Source organism: Enhydra lutris, unplaced genomic scaffold, assembly GCF_002288905.1.
Source record: "Enhydra lutris kenyoni isolate GAN:26980312 unplaced genomic scaffold, ASM228890v2 scaffoldscaffold35, whole genome shotgun sequence".
Taxonomy (NCBI): Eukaryota; Metazoa; Chordata; class Mammalia; order Carnivora; family Mustelidae; genus Enhydra; species Enhydra lutris.
Window position 1 is genome coordinate 225585 of NW_019154119.1, and position 24786 is coordinate 250370.

Below are 24786 nucleotides of genomic sequence, written 5' to 3' on the forward strand. Positions count from 1 at the left end.
TAAAATTAACAAGTCAGGAAATGACAGATGCTGGCGAGGATGCGGAGAAAGGGGAACCCTCCTACACTGTTGGTGGGAATGCAAGCTGGTGCAACCACTCTGGAAAACAGCATGGAGGTTCCTCAAAAGGTTGAAAATAGAACTACCCTATGACCCAGCAATTGCACTGCTAGGTATTTACCCTAAAGATACAAACGTAGTGATCCGAAGGGGCACGTGCACCCGAATGTTTATAGCAGCAATGTCTACAATAGCCAAACTATGGAAAGAACCTAGATGTCCATCAACAGACGAATGGATAAAGAAGATGTGGTATATATACACAATGGAATACTATGCAGCCATCAAAAGAAATGAAATCTTGCCATTTGCGACGACGTGGATGGAACTAGAGGGTATCATGCTTAGCGAAATAAGTCAATCGGAGAAAGACAACTATCATATGATCTCCCTGATATGAGGGAGAGGAGATGCAACATGGGGGGTTAAGGGGGGTAGGAGAAGAGTAAATGAAACAAGATGGGATTGGGAGGGAGACAAACCATAAGTGACTCTTAATCTCACAAAACAAACTGAGGGTTGATGGGGGGAGGGGGGTTGGGAGGGGGGGTGGGGTTATGGACATTGGGGAGGGTATGTGCTATGGTGAGTGCTGTGAAGTGTATAAACCTGGCGATTCACAGACCTGTACCCCTGGGATAAAAATATATTATATGTTTATAAAAAATAAAATTTAAAAAAAAAAGAAAAAGAAAATAGAAGACATAAATGACCTAGCAATACACATTAAAAGTAAAATGACTTTCAGACAAATGAAAAGTTGATTAAAAACTTCCATAATGTTCAGTGTTGAAATGGTTAGAAAATGAAGAAAAATTCACATACTGTATGTAGGATTATAAATGAGCATGAAGTTCAATCATCAGAGCATACTTGCAGATTCTTGTTTTTGCATACCTGTGACTCAGAAATCCACTTCAAAAACTTTTTCAGAAATGTACACGTACAAAGATAGATGATTTATAATGTTTTTGAAGTATGAATTTTACTGACCACAGCAACCTAATGCTCATCAATGTTAAATAATGATATAACCATGAAACACGTTTATTACATGACTAATATAATTACTTAGATCTACATAAACATAAATAAAATAATCTCCAAGCGATGTTAAGAAAGCTGTTCATAAAAGCGGGACAGTATTTGCTCCTTTGTATATAAGCACTGAATATTTCTGGAAGTATGCATATGGAACAAAGATGAGTGGTTATCTCTGTTAGAAGCAACTGTGGGTCTTCAGTGGGAAAGAAAATTACCTTCACCATGTTCATTCTGAATACTATATGTGTGTGTAAACGTACACAAATACGCATACATACTTGGGGACTATATATGCATATATATATTCATACACATATTTACATTTCAATTAATTCTAATGAAGTAAAAATGACAGTAAGTGCTTGGAAAGGAACTATGAAATATATTCAGTGATTGAAAAGTGATACTAATGTTTGAATATAAATTGATAGGCTCATAATAAAATATTGACACATTACTATAAAAATATATATATATATATATTCAACAATAAAAAAAAGCAAAAAGACATTGTTGCCCCAGGTAACAAAATTGTAGGTAACTACTCTATTCCTTAGTCTATTTGATACGTCCTATAAGGTAAATCACTTTTCAAATGGAAATTCACAAAGGTAGGAAACTTTTTTAAAAATTATTTAATCCTAATACCCACTTCAAGAAATAGTCAATTCTTGATCAAGGCATTATTTATGTGCATCCCTACAAAACTTGCAAAAATATTATCTGAATTACATCATCTTTGCAAACTGATAAGACACACTGTAAAATTCTATTTCCACAGAGATAACATCAGAGTTCAATGCTTAAAATACTCTACTAATTAAACACAGTATATAAAAACATCATTCAAAGTCAATAAAGAGGGTACAAAATTAGTGTTCTTACAATGCTTTTAAAATATAATTTAAGTAACCAAAAACAAAATCACTTAACAAAAGTTGTTAGTACATATTATTATTTATTCAAAGCCAAAGTGAGTATTCCTATAAAACTAAACTCGGTGCAAAGCAAAGAAAGTTTGGGAAAGTTCAAGTGCTAGGCCATGAATAAAGGGTAACAAATGAATGAAATACAATGCAGTGAGAGTATTGTTCCAGGTAAGAGAACCCAACAACTGCGTAGGCATGAGAGTGGGTCTCCAAAAGACACAGACTTACTGGAATTAAGAATTCCAAGTTCAAGGGTGGCTGGCTGGCTCAGTCAGTGGAGCATGTGGCTCTTGATCTCACAGTCGTGAGTTCAAGCCCCACAACAGATATAAAGATCACTTAAAAAATAAAATCTTTAAAAAGAGAGAGAGAGAAAGAGTTCCAAGTTCCAATTCTCTCTATTCACTTTATCCTGAAGTTCCACCAAACCTCCTATTTAACTATAATCTTAAGTATATGACATCAACGGAGAAAGTTTTAAGAACATAATCTTCTCTGAAGTTTCCACGGATGAGACTCAATCTTTAAGGACCTATTCCCCGCAAGAAATTTTGGGGACTATTTCAACATATATTACTCAATTTGTCACAGTTACATCTCCCAATCACCTTGGGATGCAATAGTTACATTTTTCCTTCAGGATTTTGAACTGGAGATAATTAAGTAAAATTTGGGAGCTACCTTCGCTATCTGATATTGCTCAAGATATCCCTAACCATCTACACACAAATTCCTATTGCTACATGAAGTTGTCCATATGAGAAGGAACTCAGCTATAAATCTATACAATCCTGTAATATGCAGCATATACCTCATGAATTTCTATTTGGAGCTCATACTTGAAACTACTGTTCTCTGTTGAACATAGAAGGCACATATATCCAGACTAGCAGTCACAAAGACCTTTCATCATTCCTAAATTTTAAATCAGTCCAAGTCAAATTCCATCCAAATATGATTAAAATCTGTCTAGCTGTTTTTACATACTACAGTAACAGGCCAACAGAAACTTCCCTGGATATCTGCCCGCTGCCTCCTCACCTCACTGGGATCTTTGCTCAAGGGCCACTTTGGAGAGACCTCCCAGACCACCTCACAGCACAAATTTGCCCATTTCCAACCTCATACCAGCTCTAATTTCTTAACAGCATTTATCACTGCTTGGTACAGTGTGTGTGAATTACATCTCTTCCTACCAAATCATGAGTTCTAGCAAAGCCAGGACTTTGTTAACTAGTTTATCAACAGCGCCTGACACACAATAAATGTTTTTGAATAAATGAATCATTTTCCATGATTTTGAAGAACTTTTTAATATATTAAAACTAAACTATGTGGTAAAATACAACAGTCTCACAGTTTTGTTTGTTAACACAAACAAAGTGTAAACAAAGACAGTTCGGGCATGAAACTAGTTGATCTGGTACAGATAACCCAGCCATCTCTACCCTTCATACCCCCATTTTCCCCTACCTTACTCCTGCCCTTGGTATGAGGTCACTGTCTTTGGCTATAGTGGTATCTTGGTAATTAAGTATCACAGCACTTAGCTGGTTCAAAAATCAAACAAAACTGAATTACAGGGGCGCCTGGGTGGCTCAGTGGGTTAAGCCGCTGCCTTCGGCTCAGGTCGTGATCTCAGAGTCCTGGGATCGAGCCCCGCATCGGGCTCTCTGCTCTCTAGGGGAGCCTGCTTCCTCCTCTCTCTCTGCCTGCTTGTGATCTCTCTGTCAAATAAATAAATAAAATCTTTAAAAAAAAAAAACAAAAACTGAATTACAGCAGAGAAGGACAAAATAGAAAGCAGGAGAAATTTGGTCCTTGATATATCCCTGCTGTTTACAAGAATATTTCATTATACAGTCAGTTAATACAATTTAAAACACAATGAGGTAGATTTTAGTAGCAGACAAACTAACTTCGGAGGTTTCTCTTACCCTTAAAATTAAAGCTAAATAGAATACTATTCAATTCAAATGAAACCTGTCTCTAGTGTAATCCCAGGCTTATCAAACAAACTTACTCATGAAGTTTGAACCTCTAAACCTAGAAGCACATTAGAATAACCTGGCATTCTGTTAAAAAAAATAATAAAAAAATAAAAGAAAAATTAAAAAAAAAAAAAAAAAAGTATGCCTGGGCTCCACTCCAGACCACTTACGTCAGAATTCTGGGACCCTAGGGGTGCCTGGGTGGCTGTCAGTTAAGCATCTGACTCTTGATTTTGGCTCAGGTCATAACCCTGGGGTCGTGAGACAGAGCCCCATGTGGGGTACCTTGCTCTGGGCAGTCTGCTTCAGATTCTCTCTCCCTCTACCTCTGGTCTTCCCCCTCCCCTAAATATACGTGGATGGTCTCTCTCTCAAATAAATAAATAAATAAATAAAATCTGGGAGGGGGGGGGAATACTGGGACCCAAGCAGAATATTTTTTTGAAGTTCCCCTGATGATTCTAATGAGCAACCAAGGCTGAGGACACACTGCCCTATGCATCGCCCCAGTCTTAATTCTCTCCCACTTCATAAATCTAAGTACAGAAACAAATCATGAACTTAAATCATAGCTTAAATTCTTGGCACCCACAATAAATCTCAAAGAAAACATTCCTATCTGGCCCATTCTAATGCTTCTATCATTTCCCCTAAAGAATAGGCATTAATGGGGCGCCTGGGTGGCTCAGTTGTTAAGTGTCTGCCTTCGGCTCAGGTTATGATCCCAGGGTCCTGGGACAGAGCCCCACATCGGAACCCCTGCTCTGTGGGAAGCCTGCTTCTCCCTCTCCCACTCCTCCTGCATGTGTTCCCTCTCACGCTGTGTCTCTCTCTGTCAAATAAATAAATAAAATCTTAAAAAAAGAAAAGAATAAACCTTAATATCTCTCCTAAAATACATCCCTGACTTAAACACACAAATGAGACCACAATTACTCCTTTTAGAAGCACTGTTCTTGTCACAAGCTATTTTATATAGCAATTACTTTATTCTATAAAGTATATATACCTCTATTATCTCCTTTTTTCTTCTATAAAGTATATATACCTCTATTATCTCCTTTTTTATAACCAAGGAGTTCATCTTTTATTTATTTAATTTTTTTTTAACGGTTTTATTTATTTACTTGACAGAGAGCAAGTGAGCACAAGCAGAGGGAAGGGACAGAGGAAAAAGAAGCAGACTCCCCACTGAGCAGGCAGCCTGACTCCGGGCTTGATCCCAGGCCCCGGGGATCCTGACCTGAGCAGAGGGCAGACACTTAACCAACTGAGTCACCCAGGAGGCCCAAACATTCATCTCTTGATCTCAGGGTTGTGAGTTCAAACCCCCTCTGGATGTGGAGCCTACTTTACAAAAAAAAAAAAAAAAAAAAAATTATAAAAAAAATAAGTAAAAAAAAATAATTTTCAAAAAAAAAAAAGGAATCACCAGCCCATTTTAAAGATGGTAACTCTCAGAAGTTATCTTGTCAAAGGCATAAGGCCATGGACAGTATAATGCACATATCAGAAAGGTAAAGGTACCTCCTGGGGCACCTGTATAGCTCAGTGGGTTAAGGCCTCTGCCTTCGGCTCAGGCATGATCCCAGGGTCCTGGGATCGAGCCCTACATCAGGCTCTCTGCTCAGCAGGGAGCCTGCTTCCTCCTCTCTGTCTGCCTGCCTCTCTGCCTACTTGTGATCTCTGTCTGTCATATAAATAAATAAAATCTTGAAAAAAAGAAGAAAGCTACCTCCTGCCTACTCCGCTGTTCTTACAAACTATATTACAGCAATCTATTGCTGTTTATAGTCTATCTGTAGTTACAGCCAACTGCTGCTAAAGACAAAGTACCAAATTTTAACAACTTAAGTATGGTTACAAGTACAAATTGCCAGTTAAACAACAAGGTTATAATGGGTGCACATTTACTTCTGCTCCCTCCCAAGTCTCACTAAAAAGATAATAAAGAGGGCATTAAACAAACCCACAGAAACAAAAAGAACAAGTTAGGGGATAATAACAAAAAAAATTCTGAAGTTAGAGGCCAGACAGAAGAGCCTTAACAGACTAATATACCCTGGGAAAAATCTCAAAGCTAAACCAGCAGGGAGGAAAGGCCAAAGCACCTGTGCTGTAGTGGGTTTTTCAAAGACGTATTTATTTATTTTAGAGAGAGAGTGAGAGATCGCATGTAGGCGTGCAAGGGCGGGGAGTGGCAGAGGGAGAGAATTTTCAAGCACAAATCCCTGCTCAGCAGGGAGCCTGCCGTGGGGCTCCATCTCGCAACCCATGAGATCATGACCTGAGCTGAAACCAAGAGTCAAGACGCTCAACCAACTAAGCCACCCAGGCGCCTGCGCACCCCTGTGTTGCAGTATTTTTCAAATTACATAGTAATAAGTCTAAAATAAAAATTATTTCAAAGTAGTAGCCTTTCGCAGTATTTTCTCAACCAACGCTAAAAACACAGCTCCTCTAATAACAGATCACTATATTTTTTACCTTAAACTAGGAGTTCTCACACTGAAAATTATGGTAACCACAGGTCAAAGGGACCAAATCCAAGATCCTCAGGCTATTTCATCACTCCCACCCTTGTGCTCTGCACCCTAATACCAATGTGCTTATAACAAACACCACCTGCTTCCCGCCTCTCTTACTCGTGCTGTTCCCTCTACCTGGCTAACTCCTTTTCTTTCAAGAGCCGAGATATCACCTCCTCTAAAAGCTTTCCAAATTGAGAGGCAGGGGGGATTTTAAATTCATCTTATTATCCCCATATGGCAGAAAAATACTTGTTGAATTAACTATAATTAAGAACAACAATACAAAAGTAACACTTAGTAGTGTGCTTATGGTGGATTAAGCAGTACCTACATGTATGTTTATTTAATCTTTACAATAACCCATGAGTTAGGTGTGCAGAGAGAGGTTAAGCATCTTGCCTAAGGGCACAGATAATAAGTGGTGAATCATGGACTGCAATGCAGTCTGGCTCCAGAACCAACATCCTTAACCACTAGGCTCAGCTTTCTCTTTAATTGCCAATGTCTTCCCAATCTGTGTTCCCAAATCCTGAAGCTTCAACTTTGAATGCCCAAAGCCTTCTGGACATCTCTACTTGGATGTCCTTCAAGAACTGCAAAATTAACACAACCAATGTCACTATCTCCCTCTTGCTCCCAACCTCCTCCAACAAAAACTACTTACCGCGTCTTCTTGTCTTACTTCAATTAATAAATACCATTCATCCAGCTACCCAAAGTAGGAACCCACGCATGAGTACTTTTCACCTATCCATCTCTCTCATCCCCACAATCACCAAAAATTATGGTTCCTACCTTTCAAACTAACTTACACAAAGCTCTCATCACATCTCATACCTGGGCATTAGTTTCAAACCTCTCTAAAAACAAATTTGATTATGAAATAACCTACAATGGCTCCCTACCACTGACATCATGTCAAATTTCTTTTTTTTCCTAAGAATTTATTTTATTTTTTGAGAGAGAGAGAGAGTGTGTGTGCGCACAAGCAGAGGGGAGAGGCAGAGGGAGAGGGAGAAGCAGACCTCCCAATGAGCAGGGAGCCTGATGCAGGGCTTGATCCCAGGACCCTGTATTCATGACCTGAGGTGAAGACAGATGCTTAAAGCAACTGAGCCACCCAGGCGCCCCTCAAGTCAGATTTCTTTTTTTTTTTTTTTTTTTTTTTTAAGATTTTATTTATTTATTTGACAGAGAGAGAGATCACAAGTAGGCAGAGAGGCAGTCAGAGAGAGAGGAGGAAGCAGGCTCCCTGCTGAGCAGAGAGCCCGATGTGGGCCTCGATCCCAGGACCCTGGGACCATGACCCGAGCTGAAGGCAGAGGCTTTAACCCACTGAGCCACCCAGGCGCCCTCAAGTCAGATTTCTTAACAAAACATATTATGATCTTGTCTTTGCCTATCTCTCAGCTTCAACTCTAACCATACCCTCACACATCCTAAACTCCCAACTGGTTTCCTTCAAAAACTTCTCTCTGTTCCTTGAATTTACCATGTTTTAAAAGACCACAATGTCGGGGCGCCTGGGTGGTTCAGTGGGTTAAAGCCGCTGCCTTCCGCTCAGGTCATGATCTCAGGGTCCTGGGATCAAGCCCCGCATCGGACTCTCTGCTCAGCGGGGAGCCTGCTTCCCTTCCTCTCTCTCTCTGCCTGCCTCTCTGCCTACTTGTGATCTGTCTGTCAAATAAATAAATAAAATCTTAAAAAAAAAAAAAAGACCACAATGTCTCCACACAAGCAAGTACCCTAGCTTAAAATGATGATCCCTATAACGTTCCCTCCCACCATCTCATCTTTCAAAATGAATCATAAAAGCAACCTCCTTTGAGAAGTCTTCTCTATTTCCCTCAGGTTGAAGAAACTACCTCCTGTGTACTCACACAGCACTCTGCGTATCTATGTTATAGTACTTATAACATTACACTAAAATGATTTACCTAAGGGCAGCCATTAACCAGCTGCATTTGGCTCAGGTCATGATCCCAGGGTCCTGGGATTGAGCCCTGCATTGGGCTCCCTGCTTGGTGGGAAGCCTGCTACTCCCTCTCCCACAACCCCCTGCTTGTGCTCCCTCTCTCACTGTGCCTCTTTCTGTCAAATAAATAAATAAAATCTTAAAAAAAAAAAAAAAAAAAAAAGATTTACCTTAACACATCGCCAAGCATGCATTCAAAGGCCAAAATGTTGCCTTGATTCTTTTGTGCCCCCCTGTCTAGCATACGTTCAATAAATGTATAAATAAATATAAATCAACTAGTTCTTCACATTACCTTGCTCTTTTCACAATTTTAAGTCCAAAATCAATTAACTTACATAGTTTATATCTCTCCTGGAATACAAAAGTTATTATAATTATGTCCATTATATTTCAGTCACATTTCCATATACACGGAAAACTGTAAGAATACTGCCACTTCAACCACATATCTGCAGCAAAAATGTCTGCAGTATTTAAATAGCCACTGCTACCAAAAGAATGAAAACACAATAAAAAATACTTTGAGCGTGTATATATATGTATACAACCACTTTCTAGGGTAGACACTATTACTATTCTCATTTTATGGGATGAACTTCAAGATCAAACAGAACCAAGGTTTAATCCCAAACTGTTTGGATCCAGAAGCTGATATCTTATAGAGACCCTCAGCAAGTCTGTAACTACAAAAAGACTTAGACAAATTATTGTTAGAGAAAAACCATCCTTGAACAGATAATAGTTAGGAAAAGATCGGAGATAAACATAAAATTTAGATCAATTTTTCTTGCTCTAAAAACAGAGCAAAATATTTTTTTAATTTTAATATAAATTCACTTTAATTAACTGTGGGAAAATGTTAGTAAAAAAGCAAACCGGGGCACCTGGCTGGATCAGTTGGTAGAGAACGCAATTTCTGGTCTCAGGTTTGTGAGTTCAAGCCTCACACTGGGTACAGAGATTACTTAAATATAAAATCTTAAGGGGCCCCTGGGTTAAGAGTTTGACTCTTGGTTTCAGCTCAGGTCGTGATCTCAGGGTCTTGAGACGGAACCAAGCTCCATGCTCCCCATAGAGTCTAAGACTCTCTCCCCAGGAGCACCTGGGTGGATCAGTCATTAGGCATCTGCCTTCAGCTCAGGTCATGATCCCCGGGTCCTAGGATCGAGCCCCACATCGGGCTCCCTGCTTGGCGGGGAGCTAGGCTTCCCCTGCTCTCACTGTCTATCTCTCTCAGTCAAATAAATAAATAAAATCTTAAAAAAAAAAAAATCTCTCCCTTTCTTTTTGCCCCCCCACTTCAAATAAATAAATAAATCTTTTAAAAAATAAAATCTTAAAAAAATAAATAAAACAGCAAATCTTTGACATAAGGCAGGTCATCACGTAGCATTACTTTAAAGTCAGTCAACTGCAACATAAAGTTTGTACTGAGCCCACAAAGAGATTTTCCTAATTAAGTTTTTATAAAAAACTCAGATGCAGACACGCCTGGGTGGCTCAGTCCATTAAGCATCTGCCTTTAGCTCAGGTCATGATCCCAGGGTCCTGGGATGGAGCCCCACATCAGGCTCCCTAGAGCCTGCTTCTTCGTCACCCTCCGCCAGCCACTCCCCTGCTTGTGGGTGTAGGCGCACGCTCGCTTGCTCTGTCAAATAAATAAGTAAAATCTTTAAAAATAAAAGGGGGGGAGGGTGGCGCCTGGGTGGCTCAGTGGGTTAAAGCCTTTGCCTTCGGCTTGGGTCATGATCCCAGGGTCCTGGCGCTCTGCTCAGCGGGGAGCCTGCTTCCCCCTCTCTCTCTGCCTGCTTCTCTGCCTACTTGTGATCTCTGTCAAATAAATAAACAAAATCTTAAAAAAAGAAAAAAAAAGAACTCGGATGCATTCAGGAGACAACTATCTTCTAGGGCTACTAAAATCCCAACTCTGCATTCTGTTCATTATCTTTCATAAAAGAATAACTAGAAAGAGACTAGAAAGGTTTACCTTCCCAAGGTAAGTCAGGAAATAGGAAGTTGTATGAATCATTTACAATTTCCAAAACAGACCTACAGGAAGATTTTACATTTTATCCAAATTAGTGCAAGCTTAATTTCAGAAATAGTAAAAAAATATTTTCTACCTCTAACAAAGTGATAATAAGTATGAATTTGATCCCAGAAAAATATTTGAGAAATACACAGGGTAACCTAACTAGTCTTCTATGCTCCAAGACTTCTTAGAGCAGGCAGCTCTGGGCTTTAAGTCTGAACAAGAAGCTCAAAACAAACAAAAAATAAATATGTAAAAATTCTCCCAATCTGAACTCCACCACAACTGGAGTAGAGTACAGTGATCTTTTTCTCACTTATGACCATCGTGCAAATTTCTCATATCTAATCAAAGTCAATGTCAAACGGAAATATTCACAAAGAAATCTGAAACTAGATTATTTGTCTAAAAACACTGAGCAGGGGCACCTGGGTGGCTCAGTGGGTTAAAGCCTCTGCCTTTGGCTCAGGTCATGATCCCAGGGTCCTGGGATTGAGCCCCACATCAGGCTCTCTGCTCGGCAGGGAGCCTGCTTCCCCCTCTCTCTCTGCCTGCCTCTCTGCCTACTTGTAATCTGTCTGTCAAATAAATAAATAAAATCTTTAAAAAAAAAAATTAAAAAAAAATAAAAACACTGAGCAGCTCTGGAGTTTCCTCCAGGTGACAGAAACTGTGGACACTCCCACTTCAGAAACTGTAGACACTATGTACACATATGCTACAACATCTACTGATTACTACCCACACACATTCACCTTCAGTTACTTATTTACAGTCTATGAACAATCCATATGCACACAGAACTAGTAATACAACAGTCTTAACTTCATTCTGACGTTAAGCCACACCAATACACTGAAAGACATTCTTCCAAATAGAGATAATATTCGTCACCAGCATTTACATTTCCATGTACACTTCAGTGATACCTATCTGTCCTCTGTATATAAACACTAAGTCAGTGACCATTTTTTAAAATAATAGTGAGAAGCATGGCAATAGCAAGTACTCATGAGCCTTAGGAGAATTAACATTCACTATATACATATGCCAAGCAGCATTAGGCACTTTAAACATGTTTACCACTTAATCTACACAACCATTCTATTAAATGTTCATCTTAATTTACAAAGGAAAAAGCTGAAGTTCAGGAAGTTTAGAGACTGAGTTAGTAAGTGAGCTAAAATTCAAAATTCAGGAATACCTAAAATATAAACACCCATTCTCTTCCTATGTGCCCTCAAAAAAGTTTATTAAAAAAGCAAACAATACAAAATGTACTATATTTACGGGAGGAAGGCACTATTTTAGAAATCAAGAAAAAACACCACCAGTAATTCAATAAGAAAATACTAAATAGGTACGCCTGGCTGGCTCAGTCAATAAAGCATCTGACTCTTGATCTCAGGGCCATAAGTTCAAGCCCCATGTTGGGTGTAGAGATTGCTTAAATTAAAAAGAAGGGAGGGAGGGGAAGGGAAAGGAAATAGGGAGGGAGGGTGGGGGGAAAGATAAACTGAAGAAATGAGCAATACGTTACTCTTACATCAAAGCAAAAACTAGATGGATTTTGCTGGATGGTAAAAGGTGGTAAATAGGAAAAATTCCTAAGTTCAAATTTAGGGTGAAGTTCAAAAGATTTAACACAGAATATCAAAAAGGTTTAAATAAAAAAGAAAAAAGAGTATTTACGAAGATTTACAAGTAAATAGAAGAAATATTTTTGAACAGTAAACACACGTTCTGTTCAAAGAACTTTCCATGTACTAACACTCCTAATAATTAGGACAATTATATCCCCCTTTTGCAAATGGGGAAACTGGAACAGAAATGTTAAGTAATTTAGTCAAGGTTACACAGTTAAATTGGGAGGTGAGGGAAAGCAGAAATTGGGAGGTGAGGGAAAGCAGAAATTGGGATCTTAACCTAAGCCAACAGTCTCCACAACAAGGCTCCTTCCTTTACGCTAAACTGCAGGAACAAACTATAGCTAAAGAGAGGAACAAGCCTAGTAATACAAACAATATGGTCAAGTGTATGGAGAGCTATTTTGATTTTCAAAATCCCAAGTACACAAATTAGCCTGTGAAAAGATGTTCAGCATCCTATGTCATTAGGGAACTGCAAATTAAAACAATGAAATACCACTACACACCTATTATTAGAATGGCCACAATCCAGGGCACCTGGGTGGCTCAGCTGGTTAAGTGTCTGTCTTCAGCTCAGGTAGTGATCTCTGGGTCCTGGGACTGAGTCCCGCATCAGGCTCCCTGCTCATTGGGGAGCCCATTTCTCTCTCTGCATGCTTGGTCTCGCTTTCTCTCAAAAATAAATAAAAATACTTTATAAAAGAAAAAGGAATGGCCACAATCCAAAACAGAAAAATAGCAAATGCTGAGAAGGATGTGGAGCAACAGGAACTCTCATTCACTAGCACTGGGAAAACAAAATAGCACAGCAGCTTTGGAAACGGTTTGGCAGTTTCTTACAAAACTAAACATAATCCTAACACTCAATCTGATATTCGTGCTCCTTGCTACTTACCCAAATGAACTAAGAACGTAAGTATACAAAAAACCCTGCACACAAATACTTACAGCAACTTTATTCATAACTGCCACAACCTGGAAGCAACCAAGATATCCTTCAGTAGGTGAATGGGTAAATGAATTGCAGTCCATCCAGACAATGGAATATCATCCAATGCTAAAAAGCAAATGAGCTACCAAACCATGAAAAGACATGGAAGAACTTAAATGCATATTCTTAACTGAAAGAAGCCAAACTGAAAAGGCTACTGTATAATTCCAACCATATAACATTCCAGAAAAGGCAGAACTATACAGTCAAAAAATCAGGGAGTGGCAGGGGCAAGAGAGATAGGTGAATGGACAGAACAGAGAGGATTTTTATGAAAGTGAAACTCTTCTTTTTTTTTTTTTTAAGATTTTATTTATTTATTTATTTAACAGACAGAGATCACAAGTAGGCAGAGAGGCAGGGGGGCGGGGTTGTCCTGGAGGGAAGCAGGCTCCCTGCTGAGCAGAGAGCCAGAAGCAGGGCTCGATTCCAGGACCCTGAGATCATGACCTGAGCCTAAGGCAGAGGCTTAACCTACTGAGCCACCCAGGCACCCCTGAAAGTGAAACTATTCTATATGATATATCCATTTTTCACAACCCTCAGAATGTACAACACCAAAAGTAAACACTAATGTCAACTACAGACCTGGGTGATAATGATGTGTTAATGCAAGTTCACCGATTATAACAAACACACTGATAGTGAAGGGAGGTTGTGTGTACAGAGGGAACAGGAGGTATCTAGGAACTCTAGACATTCTGGTTAATTTTACCATGAACCTGAAACTGCTCTAAAAAATAAAATCTATTAAAGAAAAGAAAGGGGGGGAAAAGGTGTTTATTTAGCAGGTGGTATGTAAGGAAGCACCTATTTAACATACTCATTAGCCTCTATACACAATTGAAAAGTATTTATTAGTATTTTGCACTGGGCATCCTGAGGAGGGGATATAAACAAGAGGACAGGTTCCTTCCCACAAAGAGTTTTAAATATAGTTAAATGGACATCCTATATTCACAAAAAGCTAAATGGAATTTAAATAGTCCAAGACAGAAAACATACCACAAACAGTAAGTTGCCAAATTACTAAAATAGACATTAAGAGGACAACATGTGCGTAGGGGTTCAGTGGATCGCTTCAGACAAATAGAATCAGGAAGTTAAGATTTGCTCTAGGACCTAAAAAATGGCTAAGATATGCCTGGAGGGGACTGGTGCGTTCCAAGAAAGAACAAAACTACCCAGTTAGGAAAGGAAATGAAATGAACCAGTTCACAAAACTAAATAGGGAGACAAGACTAGAGAGACTGGTAGAAGTCAAAGAATGCCAGGCCAAGGAATCAGCCTAAGAACGCTAAAATTCTTAACTCTTAAATGCTAAAAAGGAGCAACTTGCCTAACCTATGTTATACCCGATGGCTCTTAATCTAACGAAAGTGTATTTACAAACACTGTATATCAGATACAGATATATGCTAGAAGACACAGTCAAAAATTCACCACCTCTGCTACCCAACTGAATATATATATATACGTCCTCCTCCCATCCTTCAGTTTTCAATCTACTCTAAAAAGCTACCCATAATCCTACAACCTAACTCATTCAGAAGACACCTATCACCCAATAAAACTCGACACGGTTACATCATTCTTTTTCCCTTCACACAAAGATGTCTTTCCTCTAGGGTAAAAAACAAAGCAGCTCCTTGCCCCTTAACTGGAAAGAGGGGTCATCTTAGGACCATGGTCACTACTGGCACCTTCTCCTCATTCTATTTATAGGACTGTCACCCTCTATTAATCATTAAAAGCAAACCTCCTAAATAAGTATGTAAAATACATACATATAACAGGCAAGACAAAAAAAAAGCAGCATTTGCTCCCCAATCACCCAAACAGATGACATACATAAGACTCTATACAACCTCTGGTAATTATCTGGTAATTATCAATAACTGCAATTCTCATAAATGAAAACATTTCAGATTTTGTCCACTGTTAACTTTCAAACCTTTTCTGTAATCCTTTTGTTTACCATAGACTCTTCCACATATTTCAAATCACATACTCAAACTTCAGTGTGTGGGCATCCGCAACTATATCCAATCCCAAACTTTTCTAATTAACAAATTCCCCATCATATGCCAGCTAAGTTATCCCAAATCAATGATGTATGCATGTACCTTTAATCTTGTGTTAAAATCCTCAAACCCTCCCCGTTAGGAATCTACAACTAGAGTGACTATTTTCTCCCCTTTCATAACAGACACACTCATACAAGCCCAATTTCCTCAACCATTTATTACAAACGCTCACACACATTATTTTTCTCAAACATAGGCTCCGAGCATAAAAACTCCCCATTAGACTCCTTTATATCAAAAACATTTTAAACCTTCCATTAATATGGCCTTTTTATAAAAAATTCAAATACATATATTATAACACCAATTGGTCGAAGTTTAAAATCATGAAAGACAGTATTAGATATTGTTTAAAGATACAAGCATATGCTAAAAAACTAAAAACGTGTGAAAACAATAAAACCAAATTAAGGAGAATGCTCATGGGGGAAGGAGGATTGGAGGAATACAACCCAAGAGACAGAGAGGAGGCTTCAACTTTCTAATGTTTTATTTCATTAACAGAATCGGGAATACATGGTTGTTCATCTTATTCTTTATACCTTTCTGTATCTGAAATATTTTAAGTGAGTTTAAGAAGAAAGATATCCAATTACTAAATAGTATCTCCCACTCATACATAGAGACAGGTTGTTATGTCCAAAATGCAGTTACTACTCATAGTTACATCTGGGACACCCCTCCTGTCCTTTACCTAAGCCAAGAAAAGAAAAATTACAAGGCTACAATCCAAAACTTTCCCTTAGACATATCTTAGATATGGTCCAGGCTTATATTCTGTAGCTATATACAATCCATTTCTTTCACAACTCTCATATTGACAAAAGTTAAATCTCTTACTTTATTCTTCTATCCCTACACTACTATTAACTCTTACACGCCTTATTCCATAGCAAACCAGAATAACGAACTTATTTGTGTATGTTACTTGTATGTTAAAAATTTGTGTCTGTTAAAATTTAAGTGAATTGTTTAGCCACATAACTAATTTACTTTGTTGAATACAGTCATACACACCTCTGTGCACGAGTCTAACTCACTCATATACTAACTTTTCTATCTCAATTTGTAACATCTAAATTAAACCATACATCATTCAACCGCAAATGAAACGTCATCTCGCCAAACACAGTTTAGCCAGAGTTAATTCCAAAACACTCCACTCCAGTAGACAAAGCGTTCACCTAATGCATAAAGTCCCATCCCTGGAACAACGTTTACTCCACCCAGAAGTGCTCTCCTCCACTGTCGAGACACATACCTCCGAATCCTAACTTTCGGCCCGCTGTGGTAAAACAAGGAGGGCCTGAAGTTTCACCTCATCACGAACCCAAAGGCATCTATATTTCACACACCGCAGGCTCTGAGTTTCTCATCACTAGGGGGTAGAAGTTGGAAGCCCCGAGCTAAGGGACAAGGTCTAGTCTTCCATGGCGTCCGCCTGAGTCCTGAAGTCGTCGACCGTACAGTTCAGGCAGCCGGCCCGCCTACTTCCCTCCCCACCCCCACTCCAGGCGCACCCCACCCCCACCCCCGGTGCGAAGCCGGCTGTACATCCCTGCACCTGCGGGTCGTACGAACAGCCGAGTATCCGCTTCTCTCCACCAGAGGGAAGGGCTTAGATGCCGGCTCCGACACTGGCCTCCGGCCACCAGGCCCCCACGTCGGGACCAACCGGGCGACCCGTTCGCTCTCTGATCTAGCAGAAGGCAGCAGCGACACCTTCTCCAAAACCGACCCGGGGGCCTGCCCTTCTCAGGTGCCGGGCTCCGAGGCCTCCTCACTCTCCTCTCCCAGAGGACCAACCTACACCGGACACTCAAGGCCCGAAAGGCAACTCCCACCACTCCCCGACCGGCCAGTCTTCTCTTCCCAGATGCAGCCGCTGAAAAAGCCAAGCCCCACGGTCCTCCTCCACCAGCTTCCGGGCCTCGGCTCACAGGCAGGCCTGAGCCCCCAGCCCTGCCCTCCGCCACTCCATTCCCGTCACGCCGCTTCCCCTCCACCGGAGGCCGAGCCCCGGGGCTGGGCGGCTTCCTTCCCCGGCATCCCGCGGGCCCGGCTCCTCCCGCGGCTGGCCCGGCCCCCGCCCGGCGTGCCGCACACTCACCGCTGAGCGCTGAGGCCTGCAGGGTGGCCCCCGAGGTGCCGTCGATGACTTTGATGGTCCCACGACTGGTGACGGCTAGGATGGCGTTGAGCGCCGGGTGGTAGGAGAGGCTGTGCAGCCCGTCGGCGTCGCAGCGCATACAGCCGTCTCGCAGCACCAGCCACTCCGAGACCCCGGCCGCTCCCGCCCCCGCCGCCGAGGAGCAGCCCGGGCCCGAGGCCGCCGCAGCCGCAGCCGCCATCTTCCGGCCTGCGCTCAGCACAATCACACTGGGAAGCGGCTCAGTGACAGTCCCGGGAGGTGCAGCACCGCCACCAGTCACCATCCGGGGCCAGGGGGCAAGCGGAGCGCGTTAGCCGGAAGTGAAGTCAGGCGCCGGCACGCACGCGGGACGTCGGCCGCGCGCCCGGAGGGGCCAAGCTCGGAGGGAGGTTGGCGGGGGAGGGGGAGAAGGAGCGAAAGAGGCGGGACCTGGGGAGGGGGCGGGTAGCGGGTGGCTGGAGCATGCGCGGGAGAGCTGGCGCGTGCCACGCGCCCCCGGTCCAGCCAGCTTCTCGTCCGCAATGTCCCAGTTTTTTGTTGGTTTTTTTTTTTTCCTGAGCCTGGGGAGTGGCCGCTGCTTGGGCCCCGCCCCACTCCCTTGCTCCTGGAGATGGGGGTTGGGCTCCATGTGTTTCCGCTAGGCGGGGATCCTGGGCAGTGGGACCGCGCCGAGGTCCTCCGCGGCCGTTCCAGCTGCGCCCGCACGGCTTCCTGTAGGAGCTGTGCGGCTGTTTGGTTGTGCGCGGGAGAAGACCCCAGAGTTCGGCTCTAGTCTACAAGTAAGCAGTCTGAAAAACCTCTGGTCTGGATTGGGGGAAACCAAACGATTTCAGTACCTTGTGCCTACTGCACGCCGCCATTCCCAGATCTTTTTGTTGAACAGAAGTGCCAGATTGGAGGTGCTGGAAGTATATTATTTAGCTTAATGTCTTCATCCACGTCACAAACAACTCAACTTATGTGAATTGTTAATAGATGTGTGGGGGTGTTGTGGGGCCAGGAAGAACTGTAGTCAAGTAAATTTACTAGTCATATGTTTAATCTTTTCACTTAAAAATAAGTATTACGGGTGCCGGGGTGACCCAGTCGGATAAGCGCCTGCATTTGGCTCAGGTCATGATCCTGGAGTCTTGGGATGGAGCCCCACATTGGGCTTCCTGCTCAGTTGGGCGATTCTCCCTCTCCCTCTGCCTGCCGCTCCCCTCACCCAGCTTGTGCTGTCAAATGAATAAATAAAATCTTTAAAAAAATAAAAATAAAAAATAATTATTATTAGATTCACACTTGTAAACACAGGACAGACGTCTGTGGTCTGCCTTTCCAAAAAATCATAATCCCTATCTAACTCGAAAAAACGGGTCTAGGACACCTGGGTAGCTCAGCCAGTTAAGCGTCTGCCTTGGGCTCAGGTCAGGATGCCAAGGTCCTGGGATCAAGCCCCTCATCGTTGGGCTTCCTGCTTCTCCCTCTGCTAGCTGCTCCCTCTGCTTGTGCTCTCTCCCTCTGTGTCAAATAAATAAACAAAATCTTAAAAAAAAAAAAACTGGACAAACTCAATTTAGGGACGTCTATAAAATACCTGACCAGTGTTCCTCAAAGTTGGAACAGAAAGGCCCAACTTACCCAGTTTCCCCAAGAGTTACCTGTTACATATGTTTAGTACAATATCAAAAGCAGGGATTTGACATTTGAATGGTGTGTGTATAATTCTCTGTCATTTTATCATGTGTAGATTGCTATACCACAATCAGGATACAGAACTGTATGTTCTTGGGATCATCCCATTATCTTGAAAGCCTAAATTCTTCTTTAAAACCTCAAGTGCTGTTGAGAGGATTGGGAGTCAGGTGAAATGTGTGGAATAGCATCTGACACACAGTAGGTGCTCAATACAAATTATGAAAGCTAATTGTCTTCTCACATTCCTGCATACTTCCTTCAGGAATCTTCGTAGATTATCCCAACAACATCTTAAACCTGTTTATTTGTATGCAAAGTTGTATTTATGTAATCTATCCATTCCATTTTGGAATGGCAAATATGCCATTTTTATCTGATGTTGGGCAGCAACATACAATAAAGTGGAAGAATACCCAAGTATTAAAGTCTTCATGAATATATGATTTGAGTCACTGTGGCTTTATGTATCAGCTCTATCTATGAACCTGGGCAAGTCACTTAAACATTCTGAGACTGGGGCGCCTGGGTGGCTCAGTGGGTTAAAGCCTCTGCCTTTGGCTCAGGTCATGATCTCAGTGAGGTCCTGGGATCGAGCCCCACATTGTGCTCTCTGCTCAGCAGGGAGCCTGCTTCCCCCTCTCTCTCTACCTGCCTCTCTGCCTACTTGAGGCCTCTCTGCCTACTTGTGATCTCTCTCTCTGTCAAATAAATAAATAAAATCATAAAAAAAAAAAAACAACATTCTGAGACTGTTCCACCAAGTGTCAATTGGAAATGATAAAATTATTTGCCCTACTTAGGTTTGTTATAAGACTTGTAAATTGTAAAACTTATCAAAGTACTTGTAAACTGTAAAAACAAAAACACAGAGGTTAAGGCTTGTCCAAGTTCTTCAAGCTTGTGAGGAGGGGTTAACAGCAAGCTAGAGTTTGAGTTCAGGCAGCTTGACTCCAGAACCCAGACTCCTAACTTAACCTCCTGTTCAAAACTTCAGTGCCTTGAGGTTAGTAAAGTATGCAAATAGTCAAATTTAAATGTAATTGGGGGTATCATTCTTAAAGTGTTTTATATCTCAGGACACAAGCAGAAACTAAAAACTGCCATTTCAAAGTTGTTTTTTGTCAAGATTCATTTGTGCCAAATTTTTTCATTAATCTAAAAGGGTACCTGAATAGGACTTGAATGCAAATCGAGCCCCCCAACTTACTGATAGGGAAAACAAACTAATAACCTGAACACTAAGTTCAAACTTAGTGTACTTCAGTGTTATGCTATATTGAAAAGAATTGAGGCATCCACTAGCGAGTGTTACATTTTTTTGATTAGGAAAAAAATACTTCTGTGAGTTCAAACTGCTTTCACCTGTAAACCATCATTTTCCAAAGCTACCCAGAAGATCTTCTGAAATAAAACACTACCATAATCAAACAAATTTAGAAAAAAACTCCCCCTATATTTCTCCTCTTGGGAGATTTATAATATGCATTAGCATGCCAAAGGCTCTGAGACCTCCTATGATACAACATTTCACAAACTCCTGTGGCCATAGATTCCCGCAAGTCAAGGGTTTCAAAGAGCGCTCTGTTGTGTTCTTGATTATTTTTGTGAATATGTATTTTCGTTTGAGCACTTACTGAGACCTCAAAAACTGCAGTTAAGTGTTTCAGGACCCAGGTTAAGGTTCCTTAAATTGAACTTATCATAAAAATGAAACTGGACAAGACTTGGTGATGTTCAGTATCAACTGTGTTGATTTCTTTCTGCATGTGGAATTGAGAAATAACTAACTTTGAAAATACACTGATTTTCCGCACTAGTCTGTTTCAAAGTGATGGACTTTTGAGGCTCTCCAGCCAAACCATGTGGGGCACAGGTAGTGATTGCTAAAGAAAGTAGAAATTCCCAATGACAATCATTTTGAAAGAGGAAATTTGTTAGAATCAGAAATGTAGACTCAGAAAGGGGGTGTGACACAGAAAAAGTATTTGACAAAACCCCGCATATCTTCAAAGAGAAAAACAAGGGGCAGCTGGGTGGCTCAGTGGGTGAATCCTCTGCCTTCGGCTCAGGTCATGATCCCAGGGTCCTGGGATAGAGCCCCACACCAGGCTCTCTGCTCGGTGGGGAGCCCGCTTCCCCCCTCTCTCTCTGCCTGCCTCTGCCTACTTGTGATCTCTCTCTCTCTCAATCTGTGTCAGATAAATAAAATGTTTAAAAACAAAACAAAACTCTCAGCCAACTAAAAACAAAGGGAAATTTCCTCAACTTGGTAAAATGCATCTACCGAAACAAAACAAAAACCTATAGCTAACAAGCGTACTTAACAGTAAAAGACTGAATGCTTTCCCTCTAAAGTCAGGGACAAGTCAAGGACCTCTACTCTCACTACTCCTTTTCAACGCAGTACTAGGAGTTCTGGAACTTAATGGCAGTCACTGCAACAAGGCAAGAAAAAGAAATAAGCATAGAGAGCAGTTTCTCAGACCCACCTCTCTTTCCCTTATACAGCCATTGGTGGTGGGGGCCAGTCTTTGGCAAGAAGAGTAGAAGCTAAGGCCTCAGAGGGGGCACAACTGCAGGTGGTGACTAGCTGAGCAGAAGCCTGTGTCTGCAGCTCCATAGGAGCAGAGAGAGAGGCAAAACTGATTCTAGAGCTTACAGAATGAACACTCTCCCTAACTATTCCCTGGTAAATACCAGGGGCACTCTAGATGGGTGGCTGAAGTCATGCCATGGCAGCTAGAATTTAGACACATTCATAACACACTCCATTAAAACTCAAAACACACACATAATGGAGCCAGATACAAACATGGCATAAAACAAACACCTAGGGCGCCTGGGTGGCTCAGTCAGCTAAGCAGCTGCCTCCCGCCCAGGATCCTGGAATCAAGCCCTGCATTGGGCTGCCTGCTCAGCGGGGAGTCTACTTCTCCCTCTCCCTCTGCCTGCTGCTCGCCCTGTTTGTGCTCTCTCTCTCTCATGTAGGTAAATAAAAATCTTTAAAAAAAAACAAAAATGAAAACACAAATGCCCAATGTTAAAAGGAATCTAAATTTAGAGGGGGAAAAAAAAAAAAGTTGGTGACAATAAAGAACTCTCTAAACTTAAAAAAAAAAAAATTAGAAATTATCACCCTAATCCCCAGAAGTTTACATGGAGATTTGCCTTATCCCAATGCGGGAAATGATGAAGTTCTAATGATTTATAATGGAAAAGCTGATCTCCTATAAATTATGTCTAACTGGCCTGATATTGACAGCTATTATGTGTATCATTAAAATTCACTCTTGGGGAAGGGTGCCTGGGTGGCTCAGTAGGTTAAGCATCTGCCTTCGGCTTAGATCATGATCCCAGACTCAGCAAGGAATCTGCGTCTCCTTCCTATACCTTTCCCCCCATGTTCATGCAGGCTCGCTCTCTCAAATAAATAAAATCTTTAAAAAAAAAAATCATAGTGACTTTTTGGTGTAAGCAGCCATTGATTATGGAGAAAAGCTCAATATGGCATTAATTGAAAGGATATCTGACCCACTTACCTTTGACCCTTCTAGACTATCATACAAAAATTCACCAGGCTGTTCTGGAGTAAGGATATACACCTTGGAAGCTATAGATATGAAAAGGGTAAGGATAGAATTGCAACCTGAGATCAAAGACGTCGCAGACTTTAAAAAGAAAAAAAAAAAAAAAACCAGTGGGAACAAATTGGGAGTTCATTAAAATCCCTGCAAAGTTCATTTGCTTTCCTTTTTGCTTTCATACACTATCTGAGCTACCTTTCTAATAATAATTTTGCAAACATTATTATGACCCAGTCACTGAGTTAGGTTTTTATTAAGCACGTACTACAGACAAGGCATGTGATAGAGTATAAAGATGACAGAAACAACAACAAAGAGACAGTCATAATCTCTGCTCCTTGGGATTTGCAATCAAGTGAGCAGACAGACATTAACCAAACCATCATCAAACTAAACACACGATTGCAAATGTGATAAGTGTATGAAGGAGAAACCCAAGTACTATGAAAAAGTAACAGAGGAAGCTGTTTTGGACTGGAGGAGAATCAAGCCACGCTTTTCCATGGAAGTAAAAGTGCAGCTGACACCTGAAACCTGGAAAGGAATTATCAGTATTTAGGAGTATCTTGGAAAAGAGAATATTCTGGGCAGAGAATAGTCTGTATAAAGGTGGTGGGGCATTTGACTTATTCTAGCAAGTGTCCCTAGAGTTCGGTAGGCAATGGGAATGAGGTTCAGAAGCAAGGCAGGGGCCAGCCTTTGTAGGGATGGGTAGGTGTAGGCCACATTAAGAATTCTGGACTTTGTATTAAGTGCAAAGGAAAGCCATTAGCAATGGAGTGATATGACCTGATTTGCCTATAAAGAGACCACTCTGTTGTGCGAGGAGAAAATTTAAAAGCCACAAGCAGGGATCCACTGGGGAGAAACAAGAAGGCGCTCACCTAGAATGCAAAATGTAAAGACCTGCCAGAACACTCAGTGAGCCAGGTAAATCATATGTTAAAGCAAGCGTTGAAAAAAAGCAAATCGGGGCGCCTGGGTGGCTCAGTGGGTTAAAGCCTCTGCCTTCAGCTCAGGTCATGATCCCAGGGTTCTGGGATCGAGCCCCACATCCGGCTCTCTGCTCAGCAGAGAACCTGCTTCCTCCTCTCTCTCTGCCTGCCTCTCTGCCTACTTGTGATCTCTGTCTCTCAAATAAATAAATAAAATCTTTAAAAAAAAAGAAAAAGAAAGAAAGAAAAAGAGAAAAAGCAAATCTACATACAATGGCCTACACTCCCCTTCCCTGTTTCCATAAACAAAGTTTTATTGGAACCAGGGCTGGGATTAGCTTGAGCAAAATACAACAGGATTGTGGGAGGGCAGATGCTACCCTTAGTTAAAATTTTGATGTTTTTTTTTTCACCATTTTTAGCATTTATTCTGATTTTTAAAAACCATTTCATTAACTTATGATTTACTAAGGTTTTTTGCACCCAAGGCAAGTGCCTCATTTTCCTCACCCTACAAAGGCAGAAATAGGGGAAAAAATTAGGAGATTATTCATCTATTTATTCACTCAACAATGCCACATACTGTTCTACACCGCGTAGGGGTACTGAGTGAAAAAGATGATTATAGTATCTACACTCTCAGGGAACGTATATACTAGTGTAATATCAAGAACCCTCAAACCAAAATGATTTTAGATTTTGTCAAGTACAATTAAGGAAGTCAAAGACAGGACCTGATCTGGTGACCAGGAGGGGGCTATCTCAGAGCAGGTGGCCAGGGGAGGCTAGGAGGACTAAAATCTGAATGTTGAGAACCAAAGGAAGAGGGTCCCAGGAAGAGGAAAAGTCAGCGTAACCAGAAGTAGGATTCAGGAGAGTGACTAGTGACCTGAACTGGCATGATGGCAAGGAAACAGATAGCCATGACCGATGAGAGATGTTTTAAAAGTAGAATCAGTCATTGGTTCAACGATGAGTGAAAGAGAGATGTCAAAAGACTCCATTTCCTGACCTCACAGTTGGCTCAACGAAGGAAAAGTGCGACAATAATGGCTTTGGTTGTCATGATGTTTTAGTCCAGCAGAATTCATGAGTCAGAGGAAAGAGCACATCAACATAGCTACAGACCACTTGCCCCGGAAC

At 41.3% G+C, this 24786-nt stretch overlaps 1 protein-coding gene across 3 annotated transcripts in view; it reads right to left on the reverse strand.

Moving 5' to 3' along the window:
• Positions 1 to 17727, reverse strand: part of LOC111154155 (baculoviral IAP repeat containing 6) — a 232730-nt gene extending 215003 nt beyond the window's left edge. For all 3 annotated transcript variants that reach the window (XM_022513574.1, XM_022513573.1, XM_022513572.1), the window contains exon 1: positions 17403 to 17727. In XM_022513574.1, the coding sequence (XP_022369282.1) occupies positions 17403 to 17727 (325 nt within the window). The remainder of the gene's footprint in view (positions 1 to 17402) is intronic.
• Between the last annotated feature and the right edge of the window lie 7059 nt (positions 17728 to 24786).